At 39.9% G+C, this 27,915-nt stretch overlaps 1 protein-coding gene across 3 annotated transcripts in view; it reads right to left on the reverse strand.

The window, feature by feature from the left end:
* Positions 1–27,915, reverse strand: part of KDM4C (lysine demethylase 4C) — a 402,052-nt gene that overhangs the window by 67,218 nt on the left and 306,919 nt on the right. For all 3 annotated transcript variants that reach the window (XM_043891189.1, XM_043891188.1, XM_043891190.1), the window contains one exon: positions 597–782. In XM_043891189.1, the coding sequence (XP_043747124.1) occupies positions 597–782 (186 nt within the window). The remainder of the gene's footprint in view (positions 1–596; positions 783–27,915) is intronic.

Here is a 27,915-nt window from a genome sequence, read left to right on the forward strand (position 1 = left end):
ATTTCTGCTTTTCTGAGCTTGTCCTTACTCCTGCTGGTGCCTCTGTGCTGCCTCTAGCTTATCCCATCTCAGGCAGCACGTCCTTAAATGTTTGTGACCACCCTCCCCCTCCCCTTACTATGTTACTGCTCTTTTTTTTTCTCTAGAAGAGAGGAAATAAACCCCCAAGACCAGAGTGTACAGGTGTCTGGATTAAACACTGCAGGATCTCAGGAGATGTTTTCACATCAGTCTCTTCCCAGAAATGCTCTCCCCCTCATTCTGGATATGTACAGTGCATAAACTGTACAATGATACTCAGCAGCCCTGTATACAGACCCCAAATCAGAACAGCCACAAAGAGTTTTATCCATTCATCTGTTCATTCACTCATTCAACTCATAAATATGTGGTGCATCTAGCATGTGCCAGACACTAATGAGTCTTGGGACAAATACTAGTAAATAATAACGTATAATCCCTGCCCTCAAGAGACTTACAGTCTAGACACATCATCAATGAATAACATTACAGAGTAGAGCATGCTAGACTTGGGGGATATACAGGAGGGGATTCACATGCAGCGTGGGCATCAGCAAAGGGAGAGCAGGCCTTACCACATTTGGGTTGGCCTTATGTCGGAAGCACGTGATGTTCACCACATATGGCCAATCATCAGGCTCCATCAGCACCCCAGCAGCATGAGCACATGTGACGTGGAAGGAGGCCGGGCAACGCCCGTAGGAACACTGGATGCAGGCTCCAGAGACCTTCTTAACCCGGTGTCTGCAGAACATGCATTTCTGGAGGAATAAAACAAAGAAGACTGTCAATTCAAACTCTGTTAACTCAGCGAATTTCCACATTTCACAGCATAACAACTTTTAGAGAGGAAGAAAACTGATGACATCAGCAAGGTCTGATCTCCAGGGGCCCTAGCGGTGAGATTGACTGTGGCAATACAAGCCACATACCTTCAAGGAAACATGCTGGTATGGACACATCCTACAAGACATATGCAGAAACACTCCTTGCAGTTAGGAAAGCCAAGCCCCTCTCCACATGCTTCTCCACGCATAGAGTTGAGGAAAAGGCCCCCTGGTTGCTCCTGTAAATCATCCATGAACACTGAAGCTACTTCTCTTTTACCGCCTGCATGGCGGGCTTTTCTATACATCAGACAGGCACATATTCTCCTAAATTAGATGAGGTCATCAAAAAATACCCAAATAGCACACAGATGGGCTAAGGTTTCTATTTACAAGGAAATGTAAAGTGTTAAATGGGCCAATGTGGAAACTACGGGCTCAAGTGTTTAATGATCCAAATCTGAACCCTTCATGACTGAAACAAAAATATGCCTCCCAAAGTGAGAAAATTGAAAATCACCCCAAAGGGCATAATTTTGTTGAATATCTATAGCTGACTATGCCTGGGAAAGAAAGAATGGAAATAAAAACAGCAATAATAATTACCACAATCTGAAAATTAAATTGCATACAATTAGCTCTAAACGTTATCAGTACATTTGATTTGTTATGAGAGATGGAAAAAAAATCAAACAGCTTCACTAAATGCAAGATTTGTGAACTAATACTTGACAATTAGGAAAAAAGAATTGCAGAACAATGTAGGACCAGGTTCAGAAAGCAAAAGAAACAGAATGATCAAAAAGCTCAACTTTTCTTTCCTACGGATAAAGTAAGTCTGCAAGCTGACCAAATGTTGGTGAAAATGCTTTTCTTTTATAGGTACATTTTCTTTCCTGAGGCAAAAAAAGATACTTGCACTCAATGACCTTAGAGGACCGTAACATCTTATCACCGACTTGCACGAATCAGTGTGTCCTAAACTTCTAACTCTTTGCCCTCACATCTGATCAGCATCTTCAGTCTTATAGATTCTGTACCTTAATCTTACTCTGATTTCACTCTACTCATCTATACCAACTGCCACGATCTTGGTCCACGGTGTCTTGCCCAGTGTAATAATGGCCTCCAACTGAATCTCTTCTTTCATTTCATGTCATTTTGATTCATCTTCCCAAAGAACTAAAATAAGACCCATTATAATATGAATAAAAGCATTATTTAACATCTTGATATCTCTTTGGCAAATTCTTGGTATTAGGTTCAGTATATTCCTGGTAATTCTTAGTATTCTGGTATCTTTTTTCTCAACTCCAACCATTCGAAATATGATGACAGGTAAAGCAGCAAGACCTCATATCAGAAGCCCCAGGCATAATCAGATAATCTTTGAAGAGCCTAATCATACCACACTGAGGTCAGTGTTTGAATAAATTCAGATACTGACAGATGTATGAAAGGAGAAACTGTTTCCTATTTTACTAATTAAATAGAATCAAGAATAAGGAAGAGTATTATGACTTAGCTAATTAATGAATTAATAACTCCAAGCTTCTCAGCCTCTTCTACAATTAACTTCCTCAATAAACAGCAACTCCAGAAAGAAGGAAGGAGACACAGAGTATACATTTAAGCTCAGTAATAACTCAATCCTTGGAAATTTGTAAGGGAAATGCCTCCTTTCCCAGGAAGACCGGATGGGCCATTTCTAAGGATAGATCCATGATCCTTAGAAAGTCAACCCAACTGCAGACTACTGTAATACCATGCTTTAGAAGATACTTATTTCATGGAGTTGAGAAGTTTGACCTAAACATTAAAGAAGTTCTTGCAGAGACAGAGAATCTTGCAAAACTTGGTAGGGGAGCCATTTTGTATCTTGTAGTACAGTCTACATAGTACTTCTGAACCCGTTTCACTTTTGTTGTTGTTCAGTCGCTCAGTGGTGTCCGACTTTTTGCGACCCCATGGACTGCAGCACTCCAGGCTTCCCTGTCCTTCACCATTTCCCAGAGCTTGCTCAGACTCATGTCCATTGAGTTGGTGATGCCATCCAACCATCTTGTCCTCTGTTGTCCCTTTCTCCTCCTGTCCTCAATCTTCCCCAGCATCAGGGTCTTTTCTAATGAGTCAGCTCTTCACATCAGGTAGCCAAAGTACTGGAGCATCAGCTTCAGCATCAGTCCTTCCAATGAATATTCAGGATTGATTTCCTTTAGGATTGACTGGTTTGATCTCCTTGCAGTCCAAGGGACTCTCAAGAGTCTTCTCCAACATCACAGTTTCACTTGTTTGCTACTAAACCAACTGTTCTTTACGCTGGCTGAAGCATCTGTGGCAATTTGACAACTGCACTGCTGGGCTATGGAATTTAACTCAATAAGGTAAAGATGAGGATACATAAGACACTTCCTAGAATGTTTCAAATTAGAATAAAATTAAGTACTATGAAAGAAGTAGAAACAAAATGCCATATGGAACTAGAATGACCAGTGCAACGAGGGTATGCTTGGGGGCAACAGAAGAAAGAAGGCTTTAAAGAAATGCAACACTGACTAGATCAAGATAGTAGACTTGCCCCTGCTAGAAACTCTCCAGTCCCAAACCCTAAATAAATAAAGAGATAGGAAAAAGAATGAAACCACAATAGCACTAACTAACAAAAAAGGGAGCACTTAATTCCAGGGACAAGAGCCTCAGTAAAAACTATTCCTAGGTATCTCTGAAAAGGCAGTTCTGGCAAGGCCAATGCCAAGAGTAGAAGCAAATAATTAAAATAATTAAATTTATTAAAAATTTAAATAATTAAAATCTTTCCTAATGGGTTAAAAAAAAAAAGACAAGTGACCCACTGCCAAGCCAGCTCCATGGTCCACCCTGCCCCCACTCATCACCAGCAGGTGAAGTAAACTGATCTGATCTGAACCTGAGTACCTGAGCTATCATTCACCAGTAGGACAAGTGGATTCTCATTTGGGCTAAGAGAAAAAAAAGTCCACCCTAGTATGCAACCAGAATACAATCATATACTTTAAAAATCACAAACACTTGAAGGAAAACAATGCCATGAACAACAAGTGCTATACTTGTAGAAGAGTTGGCCTAAGGAATCAGGTAATGGGAAATAGAAGATTAGTTAAAAGAGATATAGTACATATTATGATAGAGATTCCAAACTATATCCCATCAACTAAAAAACAAAAACAGGAACAAGTTACAGTTCTAAAATTAAGTCCCTAACGGGGGAGAATCTTTTCGCCATTAACCTAGAAGTTTTATTATCAGTGCTGTATAGTTGGAGAAGTCCTGAGACTACAGGAAGAATAAAACTGAAATCTAGAGGCAGGAGACTTAAGCCCAAAACCTGAGAACACCAGAAAACTCCTGACTACATGGAACTTTAAGTAATAAGTGACCGTCCAAAAGCCTCCATACCTACAATGAAACCAACCACCACCCAAGAGCCAATAAGTTTTAGAGCAAGACATACCACGCAAATTCTCCAGCAACGCAGGAACATAGCCCTGAACGTCAACATACAGGCTGCCCAAGGTCACACCTGACACATAGACCCATCTCAAAACTCATTACTGGGCACTCCATTGCTCTCCAAAGAGAAGAAATCAAGTTCCACGCACCAAAACACTGACGCAAGCTTCCCTAACCAGGAAACCTTGACAAGCCAATCGTCTAACCCCACCCACTGGGTAAATCCTCCACAATAAAAAGGAACCACAGACCTCCAGAATACAGAAAGCCCACTCCAGACACAGCAATCTAAACAAGATGAAAAGGCAAACAAATACCCAACAGGTAAAGGAACATGAAAAATGCCCACCAAGTCAAACAAAAGAGGAGGAGATAGGGAATCTACCTGAAAAAGAATTTAGAATAATGATAATAAAAATGATCCAAAATCTTGAAAACAAAATGGAGTTACAGATAAATAGCCTGGAGACAAAGATTGAAAAGATGCAAGAAATGTTTAATAAAGACCTAGAAGAAATAAAAAAGAGTCAATTAAAAATGAATAATGCAATGAATGAGATCAAAAACACTTTGGAGGGAACCAAGAGTAGAATAACGGAGGCAGAAGATAAGATAAGTGAGGTAGAAGATAAAATGGTGGAAATAAATGAAGCAGAGAGGAAAAAAGAAAAAAGGATCAAAAGAAATGAGGACAATCTCAGGGACCTCTGGGACAATGTGAAACGCCCCAATATTTGAATCATAGGAGTCCCAGAAGAAGAAGACAAAAAGAAAGGCCATGAGAAAATACTCGAGGAGATAATAGCTGAAAACTTCTCTAAAATTGGGAAGGAAATAGCCACCCAAGTCCAAGAAACCCAGAAAGTCCCAAACAGGATAAACCCAAGGCGAAACACCCCAAGACACATATTAATCAAATTAACAAAGATCAAACACAAAGAACAAATATTAAAAGCAGCAAGGGAAAAACAACAAATAACACACAAAGGGATTCCCATAAGGATAACAGCCGATCTATCAATAGAAACCCTCCAAGCCAGAAGGGAATGGCAGGACGTACTGAAAGTAATGAAAGAGAACAACCTACAACCTAGATTACTGTATCCAGCAAGGATCTCATTCAGATATGAAGGAGAATTCAAAAGCTTTACAGATAAGCAAAGGCTGACAGAATTCAGCACCACCAAACCAGCTCTTCAACAAATGCTAAAGGATCTTCTCTAGACAGGAAATGCAGAAAGGTTGTATAAACGTGAACCCAAAACAACAAAGTAAATGGCAACGGGACCACACCTATCAATAATTACCTTAAATGTAAATGGGTTGAATGCCCCAACCAAAAGACAAAGATTGGCTGAATGGATACAAAAACAAGACCCCTATATATGCTGTCTACAAGAGACCCACCTCAAAACAAGAGACACATACAGACTAAAAGTGAAGGGCTGGAAAAAAATATTTCATGCAAACGGAGACCAAAAGAAAGCAGGAGTCGCAATACTCATATCAGATAAAATAGACTTTCAAATAAAGGATGTGAAAAGAGACAAAGAAGGACACTACATAATGATCAAAGGATCAATCAAAGAAGAAGATATAACAATTATAAATATATATGCACCCAACATAGGAGCATCGCAATATGTACGGCAAACACTAACGAGTATGAAAGAGGAAATTAATAGTAACACAATAATAGTGGGAGACTTTAATACCCCACTCACAACTATGGATAGATCAACTAAACAGAAAATTAACAAGGAAACACAAACCTTAAATGACACAATGGACCAGCTAGACCTAATTGATATCTATAGGACATTTCACCCCAAAACAATCAACTTCACCTTTTTCTCAAGTGCACATGGAACCTTCTCCAGAATAGATCACATCCTGGGCCATAAATCTGGTCTTGGAAAATTCGAAAAAACTGAAATCATTCCAGTCATCTTTTCTGACCACAGTGCAGGTAAGATTAGATCTCAATTACAGGAAAAAAATTGTTAAAAATTCAAACATATGGAGGCTAAATAACACCCTTCTGAATAACCAACAAATCATAGAAGAAATCAAAAAAGAAATCAAAATATGTATAGAAATGAATGAAAATGAAAACACAACAACCCAAAACCTATGGGACACTGTAAAAGCAGTGCTAAGGGGAAGGTTCATAGCATTACAGGCTCACATCAAGAAACAAGAAAAAAGCCAAATAAATAACCTAACTCTACACCTAAAGCAATTAGAGAAGGAAGAAATGAAGAACCCCAGGGTTAGCAGAAGGAAAGAAATCTTAAAAATTAGGGCAGAAATAAATGCAATAGAAACTAAAGAGACCATAGCAAAAATCAACAAAGCTAAAAGCTGGCTTTTTGAAAAAATAAACAAAATTGACAAATCATTAGCAAGACTCATTAAGAAACAAAGACAGAAGAACCAAATTAACAAAATTAGAAATGAAAATGGAGAGATCACAACAGACAACACTGAAATACAAAGGATCATAAGAGACTACTACCAGCAGCTCTATGCCAATAAAATGGACAACTTGGATGAAATGGACAAATTCTTAGAAAAGTATAACCTTCCAAAACTGAACTAGAAAGAAATAGAAGATCTTAACAGACCCATCACAAGCAAGGAAATCGAAACTGTAATCAAAAATCTTCCAGCAAACAAAAGCCCAGGACCAGATGGCTTCACAGCTGAATTCTACCAAAAATTTAGAGAAGAGCTAACACCTATCTTCCTCAAACTCTTCCAGAAAATTGCAGATGACGGTAAGCTTCCAAACTCATTCTATGAGGCCACCATCACCCTAATTCCAAAACCAGACAAAGATGCCACAAAAAAAGAAAACTACAGGCCAATATCACTGATGAACATAGATGCAAAAATCCTTAACAAAATTCTAGCAAACAGAATCCAACAACATATTAAAAAAAATCATACACCATGACCAAGTGGGCTTTATCCCAGGAATGCAAGGATTCTTTAATATCCGCAAATCAATCAATGTAATACACCACATTAACAAATTGAAAGATAAAAACCATATGATTATCTCAATAGATGCGGAGAAAGCCTTTGACAAAATTCAACACTCATTTATGATTAAAACTCTCCAAAAAGCAGGAATAGAAGGAACATACCTCAACATAATAAAAGCTATATATGACAAACCCACAGCAAGCATCACCCTCAATGGTGAAAAATTGAAAGCATTTCCCCTGAAATCAGGAACAAGACAAGGGTGCCCACTCTCACCACTACTATTCAACATAGTGTTGGAAGTTTTGGCCACAGCAATCAGAGCAGAAAAAGAAGTAAAAGGAATCCAGATAGGAAAAGAAGTGAAACTCTCACTGTTTGCAGATGACATGATCCTCTACATAGAAAACCCTAAAGACTCTTCCAGAAAATTACTAGAGCTAATCAATGAATATAGTAAAGTTGCAGGATATAAAATTAACAACAGAAATCCCTTGCATTCCTATATACTAACAATGAAAAAAGAGAAAGACAAATTAAGGAAACAATACCATTCACCATTGCAACAAAAAGAATAAAATACTTAGGAGTATATCTACCTAAAGAAACAAAAGACCTATACATAGAAAACTATAAAACACTGATGAAAGAAATCAAAGAGGACACAAACAGATGGAGAAACATACCGTGTTCATGGATTGGAAGAATCAATATTGTCAAAATGGCTATTCTACCCAAAGCAATCTATAGATTCAATGCAATCCCTATCAAGCTACCAACGGTATTTTTCACAGAACTAAAACAAATAATTTCACAATTTGTATGGAAATACAAAAAACCTCGAATAGCCAAAGTAATCTTGAGAAAGAAGAATGGAATTGGAGGAATCAACCTGCCTGACTTCAGACTCTACTACAAAGCCACAGTCATCAAGACAGTATGGTACTGGCACAAAGACAGAAATATAGATCAACGGAACAGAATAGAAAGCCCAGAGATAAATCCACCAACCTATGGACACCTTATCTTTGACAAAGGAGGCAAGGATATACAATGGAAAAAAGACAACCTCTTTAACAAGTGGTGCTGGGAAAACTGGTCAACCACTTGTAAAAGAATGAAACTAGAACACTTTCTAACACCATACACAAAAATAAACTCAAAATGGATTAAAGATCTAAATGTAAGACCAGAAACTATAAAATTCCTAGAGGATAACATAGGCAAAACACTCTCCGACATGAATCACAGCAAGATCCTCTATGACCCACCTCCCAGAATATTGGAAATAAAAGCAAAACTAAACAAATGGGACCTAATGAAACTTAAAAGCTTTTGCACAACAAAGGAAACTATAAGTAAGGTGAAAAGACAGCCCTCAGATTGGGAGAAAATAATAGCAAATGAAGAAACAGACAAAGGATTAATCTCAAAAATATACAAGCAACTCCTGAAGCTCAATTCCAGAAAAATAAATGACCCAATCAAAAAATGGGCCAAAGAACTAAACAGACATTTCTCCAAAGAAGACATACAGATGGCTAACAAACACATGAAAAGATGCTCAACATCACTCATTATTAGAGAAATGCAAATCAAAACCACAATGAGGTACCATTACACGCCAGTCAGGATGGCTGCTATCCAAAAGTCTACAAGCAATAAATGCTGGAGAGGGTGTGGAGAAAAGGGAACCCTCTTACACTGTTGGTGGGAATGCAAACTAGTACAGCCACTATGGAGAACAGTGTGGAGATTCCTTAAAAAACTGGAAATAGAACTGCCATATGACCCAGCAATCCCACTTCTGGGCATACACACTGAGGAAACCAGATCTGAAAGAGACACGTGCACCCCAGTGTTCATCACAGCACTGTTTATAATAGCCAGGACATGGAAGCAACCTAGATGCCCATCAGCAGACAAATGGATAAGGAAGCTGTGGTACATATACACCATGGAATATTACTCAGCCATTAAAAAGAATACATTTGAATCAGTCCTAATGAGATGGATGAAACTGGAGCCCATTATACAGAGTGAAGTAAGCCAGAAAGATAAAGAACATTACAGCATACTAACACATATATATGGAATTTAGAAAGATGGTAACGATAACCCTATATGCAAAACAGAAAAACAGACACAGAAATACAGAGCAGACTTTTGAACTCTGTGGGAGAAGGTGAGGGTGGGATGTTTTGAAAGAACAGCATCTATACTATCTATGGTGAAACAGATCACCAGCCCAGGTGGGATGCATGAGACAAGTGCTCGGGCCTTGTGCACTGGGAAGACCCAGAGGAATTGGGTGGAGAGGGAGGTGGGAGGGGGGATCGGGATGGGGAATACGTGTAAATCTATGGCTGATTCATATCAATGTATGACAGAACCCACTGAAATGTTGTGAAGTAATTAGCCTCCAACTAATAATAATAAAAAAAAAAAAGATACAAAAAAAAAATTATTGTTAAAAAAAACAAGATGTGCTGAATTTTGGAATGGATCCCAGTGAAGATCAAATTAGCAACTGAAAGATGGAGCCCAGAGATTGTACAGAATACAGAAGAAAAGATTAAAAAGAAGTAAAATGAAGCTCAAAGGCTAAGGAGGATGGAAAAGAGATCCAGATGTTCTTTTGTCTCTCTAAGAGGCATTCTAGATGAACAGAAAAAGAGAAAATAACAGAAAAAAATCCTGACCTGAAAAAGGCCCAACAAGTAGGACTGATTTTTTTAAATAACCTAAACACATCTTAGATTTCCAAATAAAGAGAGAAAATCCTCAAATCTTCCAAAGAATAAAAGAGAAAAATCAGATTACCATCAGATCTCTATTCTGCAACTGTGAGTGCTAAAAGACAATGAAACAATGTTTTTGAATGTATAGAGGAAAATTAAATTAGGTCTACATCCAGCCTAATTTTCTTTCAAACATTAGGGCAAACAGATCTTTTTTCCCACAGTCAAGGATGAGAAATATGCAAGAACTAAAGATTAACCAAGAAGCTAAATATGTGGATAAATCTAAATGAATATGGACTTTATAAACAATAATAGTAATGTCCTCTGGGTTTGAAATACAAAGAGAATTTGAATAGATGATGATTGTAGCATGTATGGCGGAGAAGGCAATGGCACCCCACTCCAGTACTCTTGCCTGGAAAATCCCATGGACAGAGGAGCCTGGTAGGCTGCAGTCCATGAGGTCGCTAAGAGTCGGACACGACTGAGCGACTTCACTTTCACTTTTCACTTTCATGCGTTGGAGAAAGAAATAGCAACCCACTCCAGTGTTCTTGCCTGGAGAATCCCAGGGACGGGGGAGCCTGGTGGGCTGCCATCTATGGGGTCGCACAGAGTCAGACACGACTGAAGTGACTTAGCAGCAGCAGCATGTATGGCAGAAGTGGTAAAATGAAGTTACATAAACATTAAATGTTCTAATGTTCTTGAATTGACCGGAAAAAGGGTAAAAGTGCCAAAAGTGAAAAAAACAGAATAAGGAAAAATAATAAATTCAAACAAAGATATGAAAAGAAAGAAACAGAAACACAGAACAGGTGGAAGCAAAGGAAAAAGCACACTGGAAATTTGCAGAACTAAACCAAATCATTCAGTATGTTAAGTGTAAACAGACTAAATTTTATCTTACAGACTAGGGTAGTGAACTTTTTCTTAAAGTGCCAGATAAATATTTTAGGCTTGTGTGCCAGACAGTGTCAGCTGCAACTACTCAACTCTGCACGGCGTAGTTGAACTGAACAATGTGGGGATTAGGGACACCAATCCAACCTCTGCACAGTCAAAAATCAAGTAACTTTTGACTCACCCAAAACTGAACTAATAATAACTTACTGAAGCCTTAAAGATAACATAAATAGTTGATTTAACACCTATCTTTTATGTTACATGTTTATATATTCTTAAAATAAACTAGAGAAAACATTATTAAAATACTCACAAGGAAGACAAAATATGTTTACAGTACTGCATTCTATTTACCCATACTTAAGATTATGTCTTGTCCAATGAGTCAACTCTTCGCATGAGGTGGCCAAAGTACTGGAGTTTCAGCTTCAGCACCAGTCCTTCCAATGAACACCCAGGACTGATCTCCTTTAGGATGGACTGGTTGGATCTCCTTGCAGTCCAAGGGATTCTTCAACACCACAGTTCAAAAAAAAATTCTTTGGCGCTCAGCTTTCTTTATAGTCCAACTCTCACATCCATACATGACCACTGGAAAGACCATAGCCTTGACCAGACGGACCTTTGTTGGCAAAGTAATGTCTCTGCTTTTTAATATGCTGTTTAGGTTGGTCATAACTTTCCTTCCAAGGAGTAAGCGTCTTTTAATTTCATGGCTGCAATCATCATCTGCAGTGATTTTGGAGCCCAAAAAATTAGTCTGGCACTGTTTCCACTGTCTCCCCATCTATTTCCCATGAAGTGATGGGACCGGAGACATGATCTTAGTTTTCTGAATGTTGAGCTTTAAGCCAACTTTTTCACTCTCCTCCTTCACTTTCATCAAGAGGCTTTTTAGTTCATCTTCACTTTCTGCCATAAGGGTGGTGTGTCATCTGCATATCTGTGGTTATTGATATTTCTCCCAGCAATCTTGATTCCAGCATGTGCTTCGTCCAGACCAGTGTTTCTCATGATGTACTCTGCGTATAAGTTAAACAGGCAGGGTGACAATATACAGCCTTGATGTCCTCCTTTTCCTATTGGGAACCAGTCTGTTGTTCCACATCCCTGATGCTGGGAGGGATTGGGGGTAGGAGGAGAAGGGGACGACAGAGGATGAGATGGTTGGATGGCATCACTGACTAGATGGACATGGGTTTGAGTAAACTCCAGGAGTTGGTGATGGATAGGGAGGCCTAGCATGCTGCAATTCATGGGGTAGCAAAGAGTCGGACACAACTGAGCAACTAAACTGAACTGAACTGATTGAAGATTATGTCATCTGTTAATAAGATGAATTGTTTGTCAGTACTTACACCAAATTGTCTCCTATGATATGAAACACTGTATATGTTAATCGTATCACTAACACTAGGCATCAAAAATTAAAAGACAATGTTTAAAACATTCATATTTATTTACAAGTATAGTGATTCACGCATTAATAATGAAGAAGTAATAATATGATTGCTTTATGACAGCCTAGTGTAATGGGTGGGGTTTGTGTTTGGTCTGTGTTTGTGTAACATATGATATGTATGGTCTGTGTTTGTGTAACATATGATAAATTTTAACTTTTTATAATAGATTTCTGTATATTTAATGGTAGTAAATGATAAAATAGACTAGTATCTACTAGTGTCTGCGATAGTTTATGCATTCATGACATACCTAACATTTTCTTAATTTTTCCCCATATTTCTAAACTATGTGGTTCATCTGCAAGTTTTTTCAAATTGATTCAAATCTCTAAAAATTTTTCCAATATATGTACTGAAAAAAAATCCACAGATACATGGACTATGCAGTTCAAACCCATGTTGCTCAAGGGTCAGCTGCGGTGTAAAAGCAGCCACAGATAATCTACAAATGATGGGCATGGTCATGCTGCGGTTCATGGGGTCACAAAGAGTTGGACACAACTGAGCAACTGAACACAACTGATGGGCATGGTCGTGTTCCAATAAAATTTTATTTACAACAAGCACAGGCCCTAGTGTCTGACCCCTGCAATAGGCCACAGGCACATATTTGAAGTGAGCTGTGAAATGATAGAGTTATTATTTAAGTAAGATTATTCTAACAGCAAGGTGGATAAAGAACAGACTGGTGGAGAAAGATACTGTTATGAAACCACAGGATGATAAGGACTTGGACTAGGCAAGTAGCTATTAAGAGGAAGCTAAATGTTAAGTGTTTTTTACTCTTATCCTTTGTTGACAGAGATTCTGTATCCTCTTTTAAATAGAGCTACTCACACAAGGCCAGGGCTGGACACTCTGTCTGCTGTGGGAAAGAACCTCTCTTATCATCTGCTTAAGTCTTGAAATAGAAGAAGGTTGAGGTGACACCAATTTCTAGAGGGATGGGGATTGAGAGAACTTGTGAACAGTAAGATTGCTAGGCGCTTAAAAGCACAGAAGGTTTGGAAAGACAGGGCCATTCTTCCTGCAGTTCCTCTCTGAGGTGCCAGTGACCCACTGGGAAAGGAATGAGGAGCCAATTTCTGGAAAACAATTAAGAGGTTTGAGAAATCCAATGACTCAACTTAGAGGGTCATCACTTGGGGTGCTCCTGAACAAGTGGAGGAGGTGCTGATGGCCAAGGGAGACCAACACAGCATAGCAGGAAAGTGCTAACACAGAGGACCCTAGAGAGTGACAATGCTAAGGTGTCATCCGCCTTTATGGTTTTCTAGAAAGGATGCCTGGGGCATAAGAGCTGCTCAATGTTTGCTGAATTCACCTAAATGTAAGCAAGTGCATTTTGATCAAGTTATAAACTTGCTCACCTGTTTCCTCATCAGCGAAAAAAGATTCCACACATAACTATGCCACCAGAGATGTCAGAGGACTTCAGAATCACTGAGAGACCTGCCTAAAACACAGATCATGGGCCCCACCCTCAGAGCTTCTGTGTGTCTGGGCTAGGGCTATTGGATTTGCATTTCTGACAAGTTGCCACTGATACTCATGCTGCTGACCCAGGGATCACACACTGGGTTGGAGGGTTAAAGGGTTAAGGGGTGCCGATTATTCTGAGAGCCTCGAGTATAAGGAAATTCAGGACGTACAATGTTTTTTCATCTATTCTGCTGTGTCAAGGGCTCAGAGAATCCTCAGGCGAGTATGATTTATAGAGCACTGTACTTTCTTGGGGGACTGGATTTCCATACTTATTCCAATGGCATAGGCTATTAAGGCTCCTAATGGGTTGAGGAATTAATGAAGTATCTGGCAATGAGGCTTTGTGTATCATTAGATTCTTAGCATGCACAGCCTGGCAAAGGGCATCAAAAAATGATGAGCTGTGAAGGAGTTAGAGGTTCAAAGCACATCCCCTTCCCTTTTTTTGTTAATATGATTTGTAATATGATTTCATTGTTGTTTTGTCAACTTTGTGATCCTTTTTCTTCCATAAATAAGCCTCCAAAAGAGGCACAAATACTTTTTTTTTCACTTTCTTTTTTTTCCCCCATTTATTTTTATTAGTTGGAGGCTAATTAGTGGTTTTTGCCATACATTGATATGAATCAGCCATGGATTTACATGTGTTCCCCTTCCCGATCCCCCCTCCCACCTCCCTCTCCATCCCGTCCCTCTGGGTCTTCCCACTGCACCAGCCCTGAGCACTTGTCTCATGCATCCCACCTGGACTGGTGATCTGTTTCACCCTTGATAGTATACATGCTTCAACAGTATTTCCTAATCAGGCAAGAAACAAGCTGATATTACCTAATTTCTTTTTTCTTTTGCTTTCCAAAGATACTTTTTCCAGGTAACTCCACGGCAAGCTAACATTTCCAGTTCCAACAGGGAATCAAGTTGGACTCAATGGATGTCACTAGTGTTGTAGGCAAGTCAGAGGACTGAGGTTGAAACTTTGACTGTACTCACATCCTTACATATATATTTTAAAACAGAAACTTTCTTTTCTTTTTATTCTACCTGTAAAATGTATGCTCTGCTCATTAGTACTCATTAAGTCAATCACTCATGCGCCAATAATGGCCAGCACTGGGGGAACACTGTATAATGAAGCCTAAGATCTACAGCAAGGAGCTTGCAATCCAGGGAAGGAGACAGACAAATAACTCAAGCAGAAGGAAAAGCAGAATATAAGAGCTGTCATATGAAAGTAAGATTCAGAAGGGGCAGAGAAAGGAGTAGATTGTTACTGAGAGAAATCAGTTTACCCAGAGAACTAAAGAGTGGTTGGGGAAGGAAGGAGTGGGGAAGGTTGAAAACCGAGGTGTCCACGGTGAACTCACACTGCAGGCATGGGCTGCTATAGTGAAGGGCAATTCATCTGCAGTCTCATGCCACTTGGGCCAGACAGAATTGTTCTGCTTTCATCAGTCTAAGGGTGTTATTAATACAACCGGCAGACATCATGAAATGATACAGTAAAACTCAATCCTGAATACTCGTGCATCAGCTCATAACATGGCGATGGACTCTGCCTCTCCACACCCCCATCAAGAAAAGTTATTTCTACTCCTCAAGTTTAGAACATTAAAATAAATGGCTCACAATTTGTCAAGTGTGTTGAATTAAATCCTTATTTATGATATGTATCAGAAGCCATTTATCTCATTGCTTTTAGTTTGTTGAGATTCACCCCACAAAAAGTGAGATGCTAAGAAAAAGTCAAGGGCAGGCAAGAGGGGAGAAGGCAGAGGGTGAGTCCAGCCAGGCTAAGAGATGGAACCAGAAAAGCAGGCAGAGGTGGTGGGGATCAGACAAAGGCTGCACTCACTGAAAATAAGCAAGGGAGGCATTGTTGGCCCCAGGAAATATTAAATAAGAATCACAAAAGGATTCTACAACTGGAAAGGCCACAGCAGTTGAGACACAAACTGACAAATTAACAGATGACTCTTGAAAAGTATTATGTCAACAGCCCAGTCACACTATTTTTTTTTTTTTTTAATTTTGGATCAGCAGAAACACCAAAGATCACCAAACAGGAATCTTTCAGAAGCATCTTTTAATCCCAGTCCTAGAACACTGACTGTACATAGTTGGTGCTCAGTAAAGATCCACTGATTAAATGAAGACCCGTTTCCTTATTATACTGTAGTTGCTGCTGTTCAGTCACCCAGTCATGTCTAACTCTTTGCGACCCCATGGACTGCAGCACGCCAGGCCTCCCTGTCCCTCACCATCTCCCAGAGTTTGCCCAAGTTCACATTCACTGCATTGGTGATGTCATCCAGCCATCTCATCCTCTGACACCCTCTTCTCTTTCTGCTCTGAATCTTTCCCAGCATCAAGGACTTTTCCAATGAGCCGTCTGTTTGTATCAGATGACCAAAATATTGGAGCTTCAGCTTCAGCATCAGTCCTTCCAGTGAATATTCAGGGTTCATCTCCCTTAAGACTGACTGGTTTGATCTCCTTGCTGTCCAAGGGACTCTCAGGAGTCTTCTGCAGCACCACAGTTTGAAGGCATCAATCCTTTGGCATTCTGCCTTCTTTATGGTCCAGTTCTCTCCAGTTCTCACAAACATATGTGACTAATGAGAAGATCACAGTCTTGACTATATGGATCTCCGTTAGCAGAGTAATCTCTCTACTTTTCAATACACTAAGTTTGTAATTACTTTCTTGCAAGAAGCATTCATCTTCTAATTTCATGTCTGCAGTCAGCATCCGTAGTGATTTTAGAGCCCAAGTGGAAGAAATCTGTCACTACTTCCACCCTTTCCCCTTCTATTTGTCATGCAGTAATGGGGCCAGATGCCATGATCTTGGTTTTTTTTTTTAATATTTGGCCTTAAGCTCTCCTCCCTCACCGTCATCAAGAGGTTCTTTAGCTTCTCTTTGCTTTCTGCTATTAGAGTGGTATCACCTGCATATCTGAGGATGTTGATGTTTCTCCCGCCTATCTTGATTCCAGCTCATCTAGCCCAGAACTTCTCATGATGTGCTCAGTGTATAGGTTAAACAGACAGCCCTGTCATACTTCCTCATTACATATAACATGCCAATTCATTCTTTTAGCTATCTCAATATCTATTAAATATCTTCCATATAAAAAGCATTTAGAAGAATGCAAAAGGAGGTACATAAATGAAAAAAATGTGCTCTGAGTATTCAAGAAGCTTAATTTGGCATACAAAAAAAAGCTGTGACAGAGTTCAGTTCAGTCACTCAGTCGTGTCCAACTCTTTGCGACCCCATGGACCACAGCATGCCAGGCCTCCCTGTCCATCACCAACTCCCGGAGTTTACCCAAACTCACGTCCATTGACTCGGTGATGCCATCCAACCATCTCATCCTCTGTCGTCCCCTTCTCTTCTCATCTTCAATCTTTCCCAGCATCAGGGTCTTTTCAGATGAGCCAGCTCTTCGCATCAGGTGGACAAAGTATTGGAGTTTCAGCTTCAACATCAGTCCTTCCAATGAACACTCAGGACTGATCTTTAGGATGGACTGGTTGGATCTCCCTGCCATCCAAGGGACTCTCAAGAGTCTTCAATACCACAGTTCAAAAGCATCAATTCTTTGGCGCTCAGCTTTCTTTATAGTCCAACTCTCACATCCATACATGACGACTGGAAAAACCATAGCCTTGACTAGATGGACCTTTGTTGGCAAAGTAATGCCTCTGATTTTTAATATGCTGTTTTTCTAGGTTGGTCATAATGTTTCTTCCAAGGAGTAAGCGTCTTTTAATTTCATGGCTGCAGTCACCATCTGCAGTGATTTTGGAGCCCCAAAACATAAAGTCAGCCACTGTTTTCTGAATATTGAGCTTTAAGCCAACTTTTTCACTCTCCTCTTTCACTCTTATCAAGAGGCTCTTTAGTTCTTCTCTCTTTAGTGGCAGAGTTATAGAACAAATTCATGGTTGTCAGAGGGAAGGATGGGGGAAAGGATAGTTAGTGAGTTTGGGATGGGCATGTACACATTGCTATATTTAAAGTGGATAACCAAGGACCTACTGTACAGCACAGGGAGCTCTATTCACTGTTAAGTGACATCTTGTATGGGAGGGGAGTCTGGGGGGAGAATGGATACACGTGTATGTATGACTGAGTCCTTCACTGTTCACCTGAAACTATTACAGCATTGTTAGTTGGCTATATCCTAATACAAAATTACAAGTTTAAAAAAAGAACTGGACAAAAGTATTGCCATGGTCATCAAAATAAGAAAGATGAAGGAGACATGGAGGGAGGCTGGAAGGAGACATGGCTGGACTAGCGCAACAAAGGTGAGGCCAGCACGTGCACCTGAGCAGTTAGCTACCTGCACCCCTGCCCTTCATCACACTCTCTTATGAAGAAAAAGGTGTAACAGAGAAGGAACTTCACAGCCACAGAGGTACACAAACACAGGACAAGGGAGGAGGCACAATTCTACTTGGATGGTTCAGGCCAGGTGGCGGGATGCTCAGGCAGGTGACCTGTGCATCACTCTCAACTGATGGCCACAAGTCACCAAGTCCAGGCACCACTGGATCAGTTCTTCAGGCTGGCTCCTGGAAACTTGTAACAAAGTACAAAGCGGGTTTCTCCCAAGTGAGAAGTTCCCTGTAATTAATTTCAGAGGCTCGGCGCAATGCTTCTGCAGTAGGTCAGATGCTGCCTTGGAGGGTGTGGAGGATGTGCCGCATGCTGGCTGAGCCTGCAGTGGCAGCAGGAACATGCGGTCCCCTACATGGCTCTGAGAAACTGTCCAGTGGGTTTCAGAGAACTGGAGAAGTCAGCAAGAGTGGGTGGACTTTAAGCTCGCCTTGAAAGACCAGCAGGTATCAGCCAGTCCACATGCAGTGGGATGGAGAAGAGGGGAGGATGTTCTAGACAAATGTCACAAAGCTAAGGGGTGGGCAGAATATGAAGCAAAACTGAGTTGAGAAGTGTGAGCACAGCTAAAGGATGACAGGCTGGAAAGGCACAATCTCAGAGGGTCTTGGACGGTACCTGGACATAAACTGCACTGTTACTTGCCAAGGTGAGAGAATGATTGTGGCTTAGTAGTGGAAGCTACTTTCTAGATGGAAAATAAGACTACTATTTTTTACAGTTCTCTATGTGACTTTAGCAACCAAGCAAGTCTCCAGACCAGCCCATCCAGGAAGTCTGAACGACCATGGGCACTGAGAATGCCTGTTGCCCAGGCATGACTCTTCACCCATCTTTCGCTCGTTGGGGGTTAGACAAATCCTACTCGTCTTGTTATCAAGGGCACCTGGCATGCATACAGACTAAATCTGGGGAGTGACTTAACCAAACACCACACTCTCCTGTCTTCCCTATGTGGACAGTATTTCATAGTAATTAGAAGCACACACCAGGAAGCCAGACAGACCTGGTTTTGAATCTAGTTCAGCATAGGCACAAGGGCTAGTCACAAGAACAACAAAAATAACATGGCCTGAACAAACTGAAGTGGAGGGATGAGAAGTCATGTCCCTGAAGGTCTCCTGCCCTTTTTCCCACCACCCCTGCAGCAGAAAGCAGAGCTCCCCCTCTAAACTTACTACCTGGGCAGTGCAGAAAAGCCAGGCCTATAAGCAGCATTTGCAAGTAAATTAAATATTAAAGGTAACATCACAACCTTATGCTGAAAGAGGCACTTCACTGATAGTATAAAGCAGCATTTGCTGAATCACAGAATAGGCAATGTTATCTATGCTGAGAAAAATCAATCACTTATCATTTCTACTTCTCTAACAGTCTGTTTGGGCACCATACTTCAAGTTTATTTCAGATTTAAAGGGCAAAGAGGGCATACAATTATAGCATATAAAGAGCTTTAGAACAAATCTTATTCTGAGTACTTATTAAGTGTCACTAAACATCTTTCAGCTGACGGGCGGGGAAAGCAAGCCTCCTAAACCACAAAATCAACATTGTGTAAGTACTTTTGTATTTGCATTTCTATTTCTTTTCATGTTAATATGAAAGAGCACCTGTTTTCTAGAGGAAATTTCATTATTTGAAATTATTGTTTACAAGAGATCAGACAGAAATTCTTCCTCTCCTCGAATAAAGCATTTAATTGAACTCAAAATTACTGAATTATATCCTTAAAAAAAAAGGCACTGCTCTTTCTGGTACAACGGGGTCTTGCTTAGTCACTGATGTGTCCTCTCCACCCTATAAAAATCTACACAAATTTGTGAGGTTGCCTATGACTTAGGAGAATCTTTATAGATCACCCTGAATTAATGTTGGGAAATGGTAATAAATTAATCATTTAATTCTCTGTGTCAAATCTAAAAAGAAACGCAAATTTCCTATTTGACACAGTTTAGGAAGGCTGGTTTTTACAAGCTTCCTGCTGTTCCAAGGGCAGACAAAAAAAAAAAAAAAAAACTTTATTTATTATGAATATCAGATATGACTTGCTATTGGCATTATCAAATCAAGGACTAGGACATATTTTCTATTTATTTCTGGCCTTGAGCCTGAAGGCCTAAAGATATCTGACAGGAAAAAAAAAAAAACAGAATAAATCAAAGATAAAGACTAATTATCCTTAGCAATATTTGTTTTGAGACAGTGCAAACATTCAACACTATAAAAGGCTGCAGGGTTGTTTTGTTCAAGGTTTTTGTGAGAAAGGTGTGTGTATGTTTCTGAAATGCCTGTTTTCTGTATATTTACTGAAATTGTGTTCATTGGTGAGGTCTGAGAGAGTAAAGTCATCTTACATTCACTAATCTGCAATGAAGGAATTGGGTCCCATGAGCCATGTTTCAACCGCCTCTCTCATCTGACTTCCCACAGGCACTTTCTAACAGTTTAAATGGACATTTATCTACACTCCTGCTGAATATACTTATCTTGGTGAATGGTACTTATTTCAACGGTTGGGGAAAGGAAAAATAAAGAGATATCATGATTTTTCTTTGATCACTACACAAGGCGAGATGCTGGGGCATGCTTTCTGTCCTGAACACCAGAAGCTGCCCCAACGCCCCTGAACACATCTGACCCTTGTTAGGAACTGTCACCCAAGAACTGTTCTGTCTGTGGCCTGCCCCAACCTCTTGGCCTCTAGTCTGTCAATTAAAGCAGCAGTAGACCACAGTGAGAAAATTTACACTTAAGTTAAAATACCCCGAAACCATGTCTCCAAATAAAACTGAGGAAGGAAGTGGTGATGAAAAGCTATTAGGTCAACGTGCAGTAGACGTGTCACAGGTGGCCTTTCAGAGAAAGACCCTCTCTCTCTCTGGTGTGGAAAACTGCAGCTCTGAAAGGAGCCGGGTCAGAGTACAGCCCCCTGTGTGAATACTGGCCCTCCCGAGCCCATCTCTTCTCCTGCTTCTGGATGAGAAATTGCCTCGCACTGATTAGACAAATGTGGGGTTTCAATCTCAAGTGGTCAGTTGAAGGAATAATGGACAAAAGGCAGTAAAACAGGCTCTGGTCAAAGGTTTAGGACTGAATCCTAACCTTGCACCCACTGTGGCCTTGTACTGATTTACTAACCAGGATATTGCCTCTGGATTATTTAGATAAGACTTCCTCTAAAGTGTCAGTCGCACAGTCATGTCTGACTCTCTGAGATCCAATGGTCTGTAGCTGCCAGGCTCCTCTACCTATGAAATTCTCCGGGAAGGAATATTGGAATGGGGAGCCATTTCTTTCTCCAGGAGATCCTTCCGACTCAGGGATCAAACCCAGGTCTCCTGCATTATAAACAGATTCTTTACCGTCTGAGCCACCAGGGAAGCCCAGACTTCCTCTGAGGACTCGTAAATGGTCAATATTTTTTTCAGTGACCTATTTGTGGGTAATCTCTTCAAGCTTAGCTGTTTTACTGCTCGAGTAAAGAGGACAACAACCACTCCTCATGAAGCTATTCTCAGGGTTCAAAGGAATAACATATGCAAAAGATCTCTCAGTCCCCAGGACATGGTAAGAGCTAAGCAAGGCTACCCAATCTGTTCCCAAACCTTACTACTCTTGAACCCCAGCCCAAAGCTTCACATTCTAAAGACAACTGAGCCTCTTCCCTCACCCAGATAGCAGGGACCACAGGGCATAAAGTTCCTCAACTGCCCTGTCCTCCCCTTCATCTTCAGATCCACAGTTTCAAAATACTGATGCTCACAATTGTTTTGACACTATATAACTACAGATTTGCCACATTTTATTATTTAATGCACTGATTAAAAAATCACATTATCATATTACAAACTAACTTTGAAATATTTTAATGTGTACTTCAATATTATTGCTTACTCTGAAATCTTATGTATTTTTAGTATTTCAAAACATTTTTCTGAAGAAATATCCACAATCTTTACCAAAAACTGCTGGAAAAACCCAAGAAACAAGAGTTAAGAATTAAAATTAAATTAAAATTAAATTAAAAATGCCCCAAATCATCATGAATGAGCACAGTGATTATAATCACCACATATTTCAGTGAATAAGCAAAAATGGAAAACATCATAATTATTGGAATCCTACATTTTTCTTTATGTTGTTGTTTTACTGTTTTTACAGTAATAAAAAATAATAATAGGAAAAAGAGTTCAACTTTTTTTTTGTCTCCTAACATTTCAAAATCAGAACTGGCAGATTTGCTCCCACAGTGAACCAAAGTCACTATGACACTGCGTGTGACCTTCAGTTCCCCTGTCTTTGCAACTAACCGTGAACGGGTCAGAAAAAGGTATATAGCTGCAACAGAAGAGTAAAGTAATTCTACTCATGCAGACTGCCTTCATGAAAATAACAATACCTTATCTACATTATCTACAATGGTTTTGTCATGAAAAATTGGCTGAAAAACTTCAAACAGGTATTAGACTGGCCCAGCAATTAACTCTTCAGCCCAAGTGTGGGAACATTAACTTCAATGTACTCTGAAAAGTACATTGCATTTCAAAGTAAACATTTTTCAGATGTGGGCCACATCTTGCTTATTCTTGGCATGGCTTTTATAATGAGCTTTTCATTCTCCCTCTATTTCTTAATGGAATTTTCTCAATATTTAAAAATTCCATTTCTGTGAGATCCTTTCAAACAGACAGTGAATTACCAAAGCAGATGTGTGAAAGAACTCTGAGACATTTACTGCTTCTATTATGGCTCCCTGGCAATCGTAAAACCAAAGTGTGGTCATCTTCTATCATTCACGTCACTTTTTAAAAAGATGAGGATAATCCAGTTCATCCTGAAATTCATACCTCCAATTCCTTCCTTTGTATGCACAGAAAGCTCCTCGACTGCTCCATGCAACAAGATCCCATTGAGCTTCAGGGAGTAAAAGATAAACCGTTTTTGTCTAATGGTCAGTTCAGTTAGTCAGTTCAGTCCTTCAGTCATGTCCGACTCTTTGCGACCCCATGAATCGCAGCACACCAGGCCTCCCTGTCCATCACCAATGCCCGGGGTTTATTCAAACTCAAGTCCATCGAGTTGGTGATGCCATCCAGCCATCTCATCCTCTGTCGTCCCCTTCTCCTCCTGCCCCCAATCCCTCCCAGCATCAGGGTCTTCTCCAATGAGTCAGCTCTTCGCATGAGGCAGCCAAAGTATTGGAGTTTCAGCTTTAGCATCAGTCCTTCCAATGAACACCCAGGACTGATCTCCTTTAGGATGGACTGGTTGGATCTCCCTCCACTCCAAGGGACTCTCAAGAGTCTTCAACACCACAGTTCAAAAGCATCAATTCTTCGGTGCTCAGCTTTCTTCACAGTCCAACTCTCACATCCTTACATGACCACTGGAAAAACCATAGCTTTGACTAGAAAGACCTTTGTTGGCAAAGTAATGCCTCTGCTTTTTAATATGCTATCTAGGTTGGTCGTAACTTTCCTTCCAAGGAGTAAGCATCTTCTAATTTATTGGCTGCAATCACCATCTGCAGTGATTTTGGAGCCCAAAAAAATAAAGTCTGACACTGTTTCCCCATCTATTTATCATGAAGTGATGGGACCAGATGCCATGATCTTACTTTTCTGAATGTTGAGCTTTAAGCCAACTTTTTCACTCTCCTCTTTCACTTTCATCAAGAGGCTCTTTAGTTCCTCTTCACTTTCTGCCATAAGGGTGGTGTCATCTGCATATCTGAGGTGATTGATATTTCTCCCAGCAATCTTGATTCCAGCTTGTGCTTTGTCCAGCCCAGCATTTCTCACAATGTACTTTGCATATAAGTTAAATAAGCAGGGTGACAATATACAGCCTTGATGTACTCCTTTTCCTATTTGGAACCAGTCTGTTGTTCCATGTCCAGTTCTAACTGTTGCTTCCTGATCTGCATATAGGTTTCTCAAGAGGCTGGTCAGGTGGCCTGATATTCCCATCTCTTTCAGAATTTTCCACAGTTTATTGTGATCCACACAGTCAAAGGCTTTGGCATAGTCAATAAAGCAGAAATAGATGTGTTTCTGGAACTCTCTTGCTTTTTTGATGATCCAGCGGATGTTGGCAATTTGATCTCTGGCTCCTCTGCCTTTTCTAAAACCAGCTTGAACATCTGGAAGTTCACGGTTCGTGTATTGCTGAAGCCTGGCTTGGAGAATTTTAAGCATTACTTTATTAACGTGTGAGATGAGTGCAACTGTGCGGTAGTTTGAGCATTCTTTGTCTAATGGTATATACACATAAATTACAAAAATCACAGTGCTATAGTTTTGAGACCAAAGTGGTACTTTCCAAAGGTAAATTATTAAAAAAAAAAATTATTCTTTGGAACCCCCTTCAAATGACTCTGGTCAAATGAATGCAAAATGAGGAAGCACAAGGAATAGTTCAAGGCCTCTAGTTTTCTGGTACTAAAGGTAAGATTTGGGGCTCATAATGCCTGCTGTTATCTGAGCAAGTTTCAGGCTCACACCTGTCCTGCTCCCTGCGAGAGGAGAGGTGGGAGACTGCAGTTTGAGCTCCAGTTCCCCCACTAGGAGATGGGATACCTAGGTGAGTTCCCACATGCCTCTGAGCCTGTTTCTACAGCTGTGTTTCACAGGATTATTGTGGGAATTAAGGGGGTAATGGATACAAAAGTGCTCTCTGAACATAAAAGGCTTTGTAACATGGCCATTGTTAGTATTCCCTTTAAAAGATGAGGGGGAATAAAAGAAAAAAGAAGTAGTAGAACATTGATAATGTATGGGTTCCTTTCCTGGTTCCCACAGCAAAAGGCACAAAAGCTTGAATGTGTGATGCAAATAGGCAGAAAAGCAGATCGCACCAGTGATCAGGGGATTACACCACTGAGGAACAAAAAGAGTGATTTTAAATCGCCACAGAAGATGTAGCACCATTTGCTGAGCCCGTGGCTCAGCCCTGTGTCAGGACAAATACCGACAACTCTTCTCAAACCAGTCTGCACCGCGTTCTCTGTTCAGCCTCTCACAGCACCATGTGATTGTTTTTTCCTGCCAATGTCTTCCCAGTTGTGAAACAACATGTTGATTCTTCAATCCTGGCTTCCCATTTCAATGGTAAGTGTGATGACCACAGCTTAACTCTTGATCACAAGAAGGTGCTTTTCAAATTTATGGGGTGGGGGGTGGGGGGCAGGCACAGATCATCTTACAAGTTCGAGGCATTTCATCCAGGACTTCAAGTATTTTCTTCATTTTTTTCTGCAATAGCCATGTTTAGTCAACAGTTTTTTAAATCATGTATCTATTCAGTAGCCATCAAAATATAAGAAACTAGACACCTAGACTCATAGGCCCTTCTTCAAATACAGGCAGCCATATATTTCTTCCCGAGGGAAAACTTTTTTTCCAATGATTTTACATTTTTTAGGCAAACAAACAGAACTCAATCACATCTGCATCAGAGGGGTAGGAAATTCATTCTATCCTATTACTAGACTTGTGTGAAGTTTGGTAAAACTTCACAGTTTCCCTATTCCTCTTAAGTGAATTCTGACCTCTACTTTGGACTTACATTGGGTTAAAACCATTCCTATGAAAGTGACAAACTGCATGTTTCCATTGAAAACTACCCAAGAATCCACAGGGAAGAGTCACCTGTTCAGGTCCCCTGGAAATATTCACGAACTCAGCAGAGGATTAGACTAAAAACAGAGCCCCCAAGCAGTAGAGCTTTTGGTTTTTTCCTCATGTTTTAAGCTCTATGACAGTCTTTTCACAACTCAGCCCACCTGCTTGTAAAAATGCTTCTATGTCCTACCAGAATTATAGCTTATCTTGCAAACTTTTACCTAAAAAATAAGAAGAGAAGGTACTGTTAATTCTTTCCCTTGTGGGTCAAGTGTAGTTATCAGTAGCCATATAAAATCATGATCCTGGGTTAATATCATGGTGTGTGCCTATCTTTTTGGAAGTGACAGTAGGGCACACTGGATATGAAATCATAGAAAACATGAACCCTTTACCACTAAGTCAAAGAAAAATATGCTTAGGAACTTATATCTGTCGGGGGAAAGTGGACACGCCATACATCTCAAAGTCAAGTGAAAATGGTCCACTGTACTGAACCTCCTGTGGTACAGTTGAAGAGAACACCATAAGAAAGTCCTTTCCAAAGCCATTCTCCATTTGACCTCACCAGACATTAATGCAAAGAAAGCTTAACTCTTCTGAAAATATTTTAAACCTGATCAAATTAAAAGCAGCACCCGAGGGATTATTTTTTCCTAGCAAGAACCCACAAGCAATTTACTTGACTAGAGGAAAAATGCAAAGAAATCCTTTATCACAAAATAGCTTCTTGAATCTTTCCACCAATAAACCTTCCATCCATCCAAGAATGCCTACCCTTCCTGCTGATAACAGACTGCGGAGATAAAATTTTTTTTTCTATAAAATCCCAAATGATGTTTTCAAATAAAATAAAAATAAAACTACCACATGCCACTGTCAAAAAATGGTCCTAAGAAGAGGTAAATGTCATTTTAAAGGCTATGTGTTAAAATATTTAGTAGAAAGAATCTACTTGTCAAGTTCCTACAGAAAACTCCAGAGGTTATAAGTACATCTATCAAATTTTCATCTACCTTGGGGCTGACCTACTGGGGAAACCATAGAAAGCCTGGCCTTGTGCTATAAGGGAGCTGGAGGTTTAGAATTCTGGACAATAATGGGGTCACTATCAAGTACAAAGATGGGACATGACAGAGTTTCTGCGGTGATTACCCAGTGAAGGCGTACTGACGATGGCAGCTGCATTCTGCTTTAAGCCATGGTTCAAACTAAGGAAAAGAGCCCATGTGATGGACCAGCAAACTCGCTTGTGAAAATTCTGACCTCTCACTCCAAACCTAGCAAAGAAGCACCCATCAAATATTAGCAAAAATAAGATCAAGCCAGCAAAACATGGGAAGCATTTTTTTTTAAAGTCTCATTTAAATAGCTTCCATATCCTACCCTTTGGGAATTATATTAGGTAACTTTATTTTAACAAGGAAAATTTGGTTTTAAGGAGCTTATGGGAACATTTAACTTGGACTGGAAAGGTTATTTGCTCAGAGTTAGGCTAAAAGCCAAAATCCACTTTTAGCCAGAGAAGATTTTAATATTATACCTCACAAGAGTATTGTGTCATGTGAGCGGACGGCAGAGATAAGCAATGTAGCAAAGTTATGACTTCCCCCAAAGACTCATTAAAATGTATTATTAAATAGGAAAAAAGTTTAGAAAATCCAAAAGGAACCCGTCTGTGCTATCTCAGAAACTGTAAAAATTCTTTCTAACTTATCAATTTTTTCACTCTGCCTCCTCTACAAATACCACTCAGTAAATACTGTGAAGAACTCGATCCTGATGCAAAAGAGGATGAAAAATGCCTTAAAGAGAAACTATGATGCTCTGCATATGATTTTTTCTTTAAATGTGTTACAAAGGAATATATGATGAATTCCAGGGACTATAAAAAATAATAAATTTTGTGAAGGGGCCATGATATTTTTTAAGTTCTTCAACCTACAAAATAAAGTATATT

The sequence above is a fragment of the Cervus elaphus genome, chromosome 29, assembly GCF_910594005.1.
Source record: "Cervus elaphus chromosome 29, mCerEla1.1, whole genome shotgun sequence".
Lineage (NCBI taxonomy): Eukaryota > Metazoa > Chordata > Mammalia > Artiodactyla > Cervidae > Cervus > Cervus elaphus.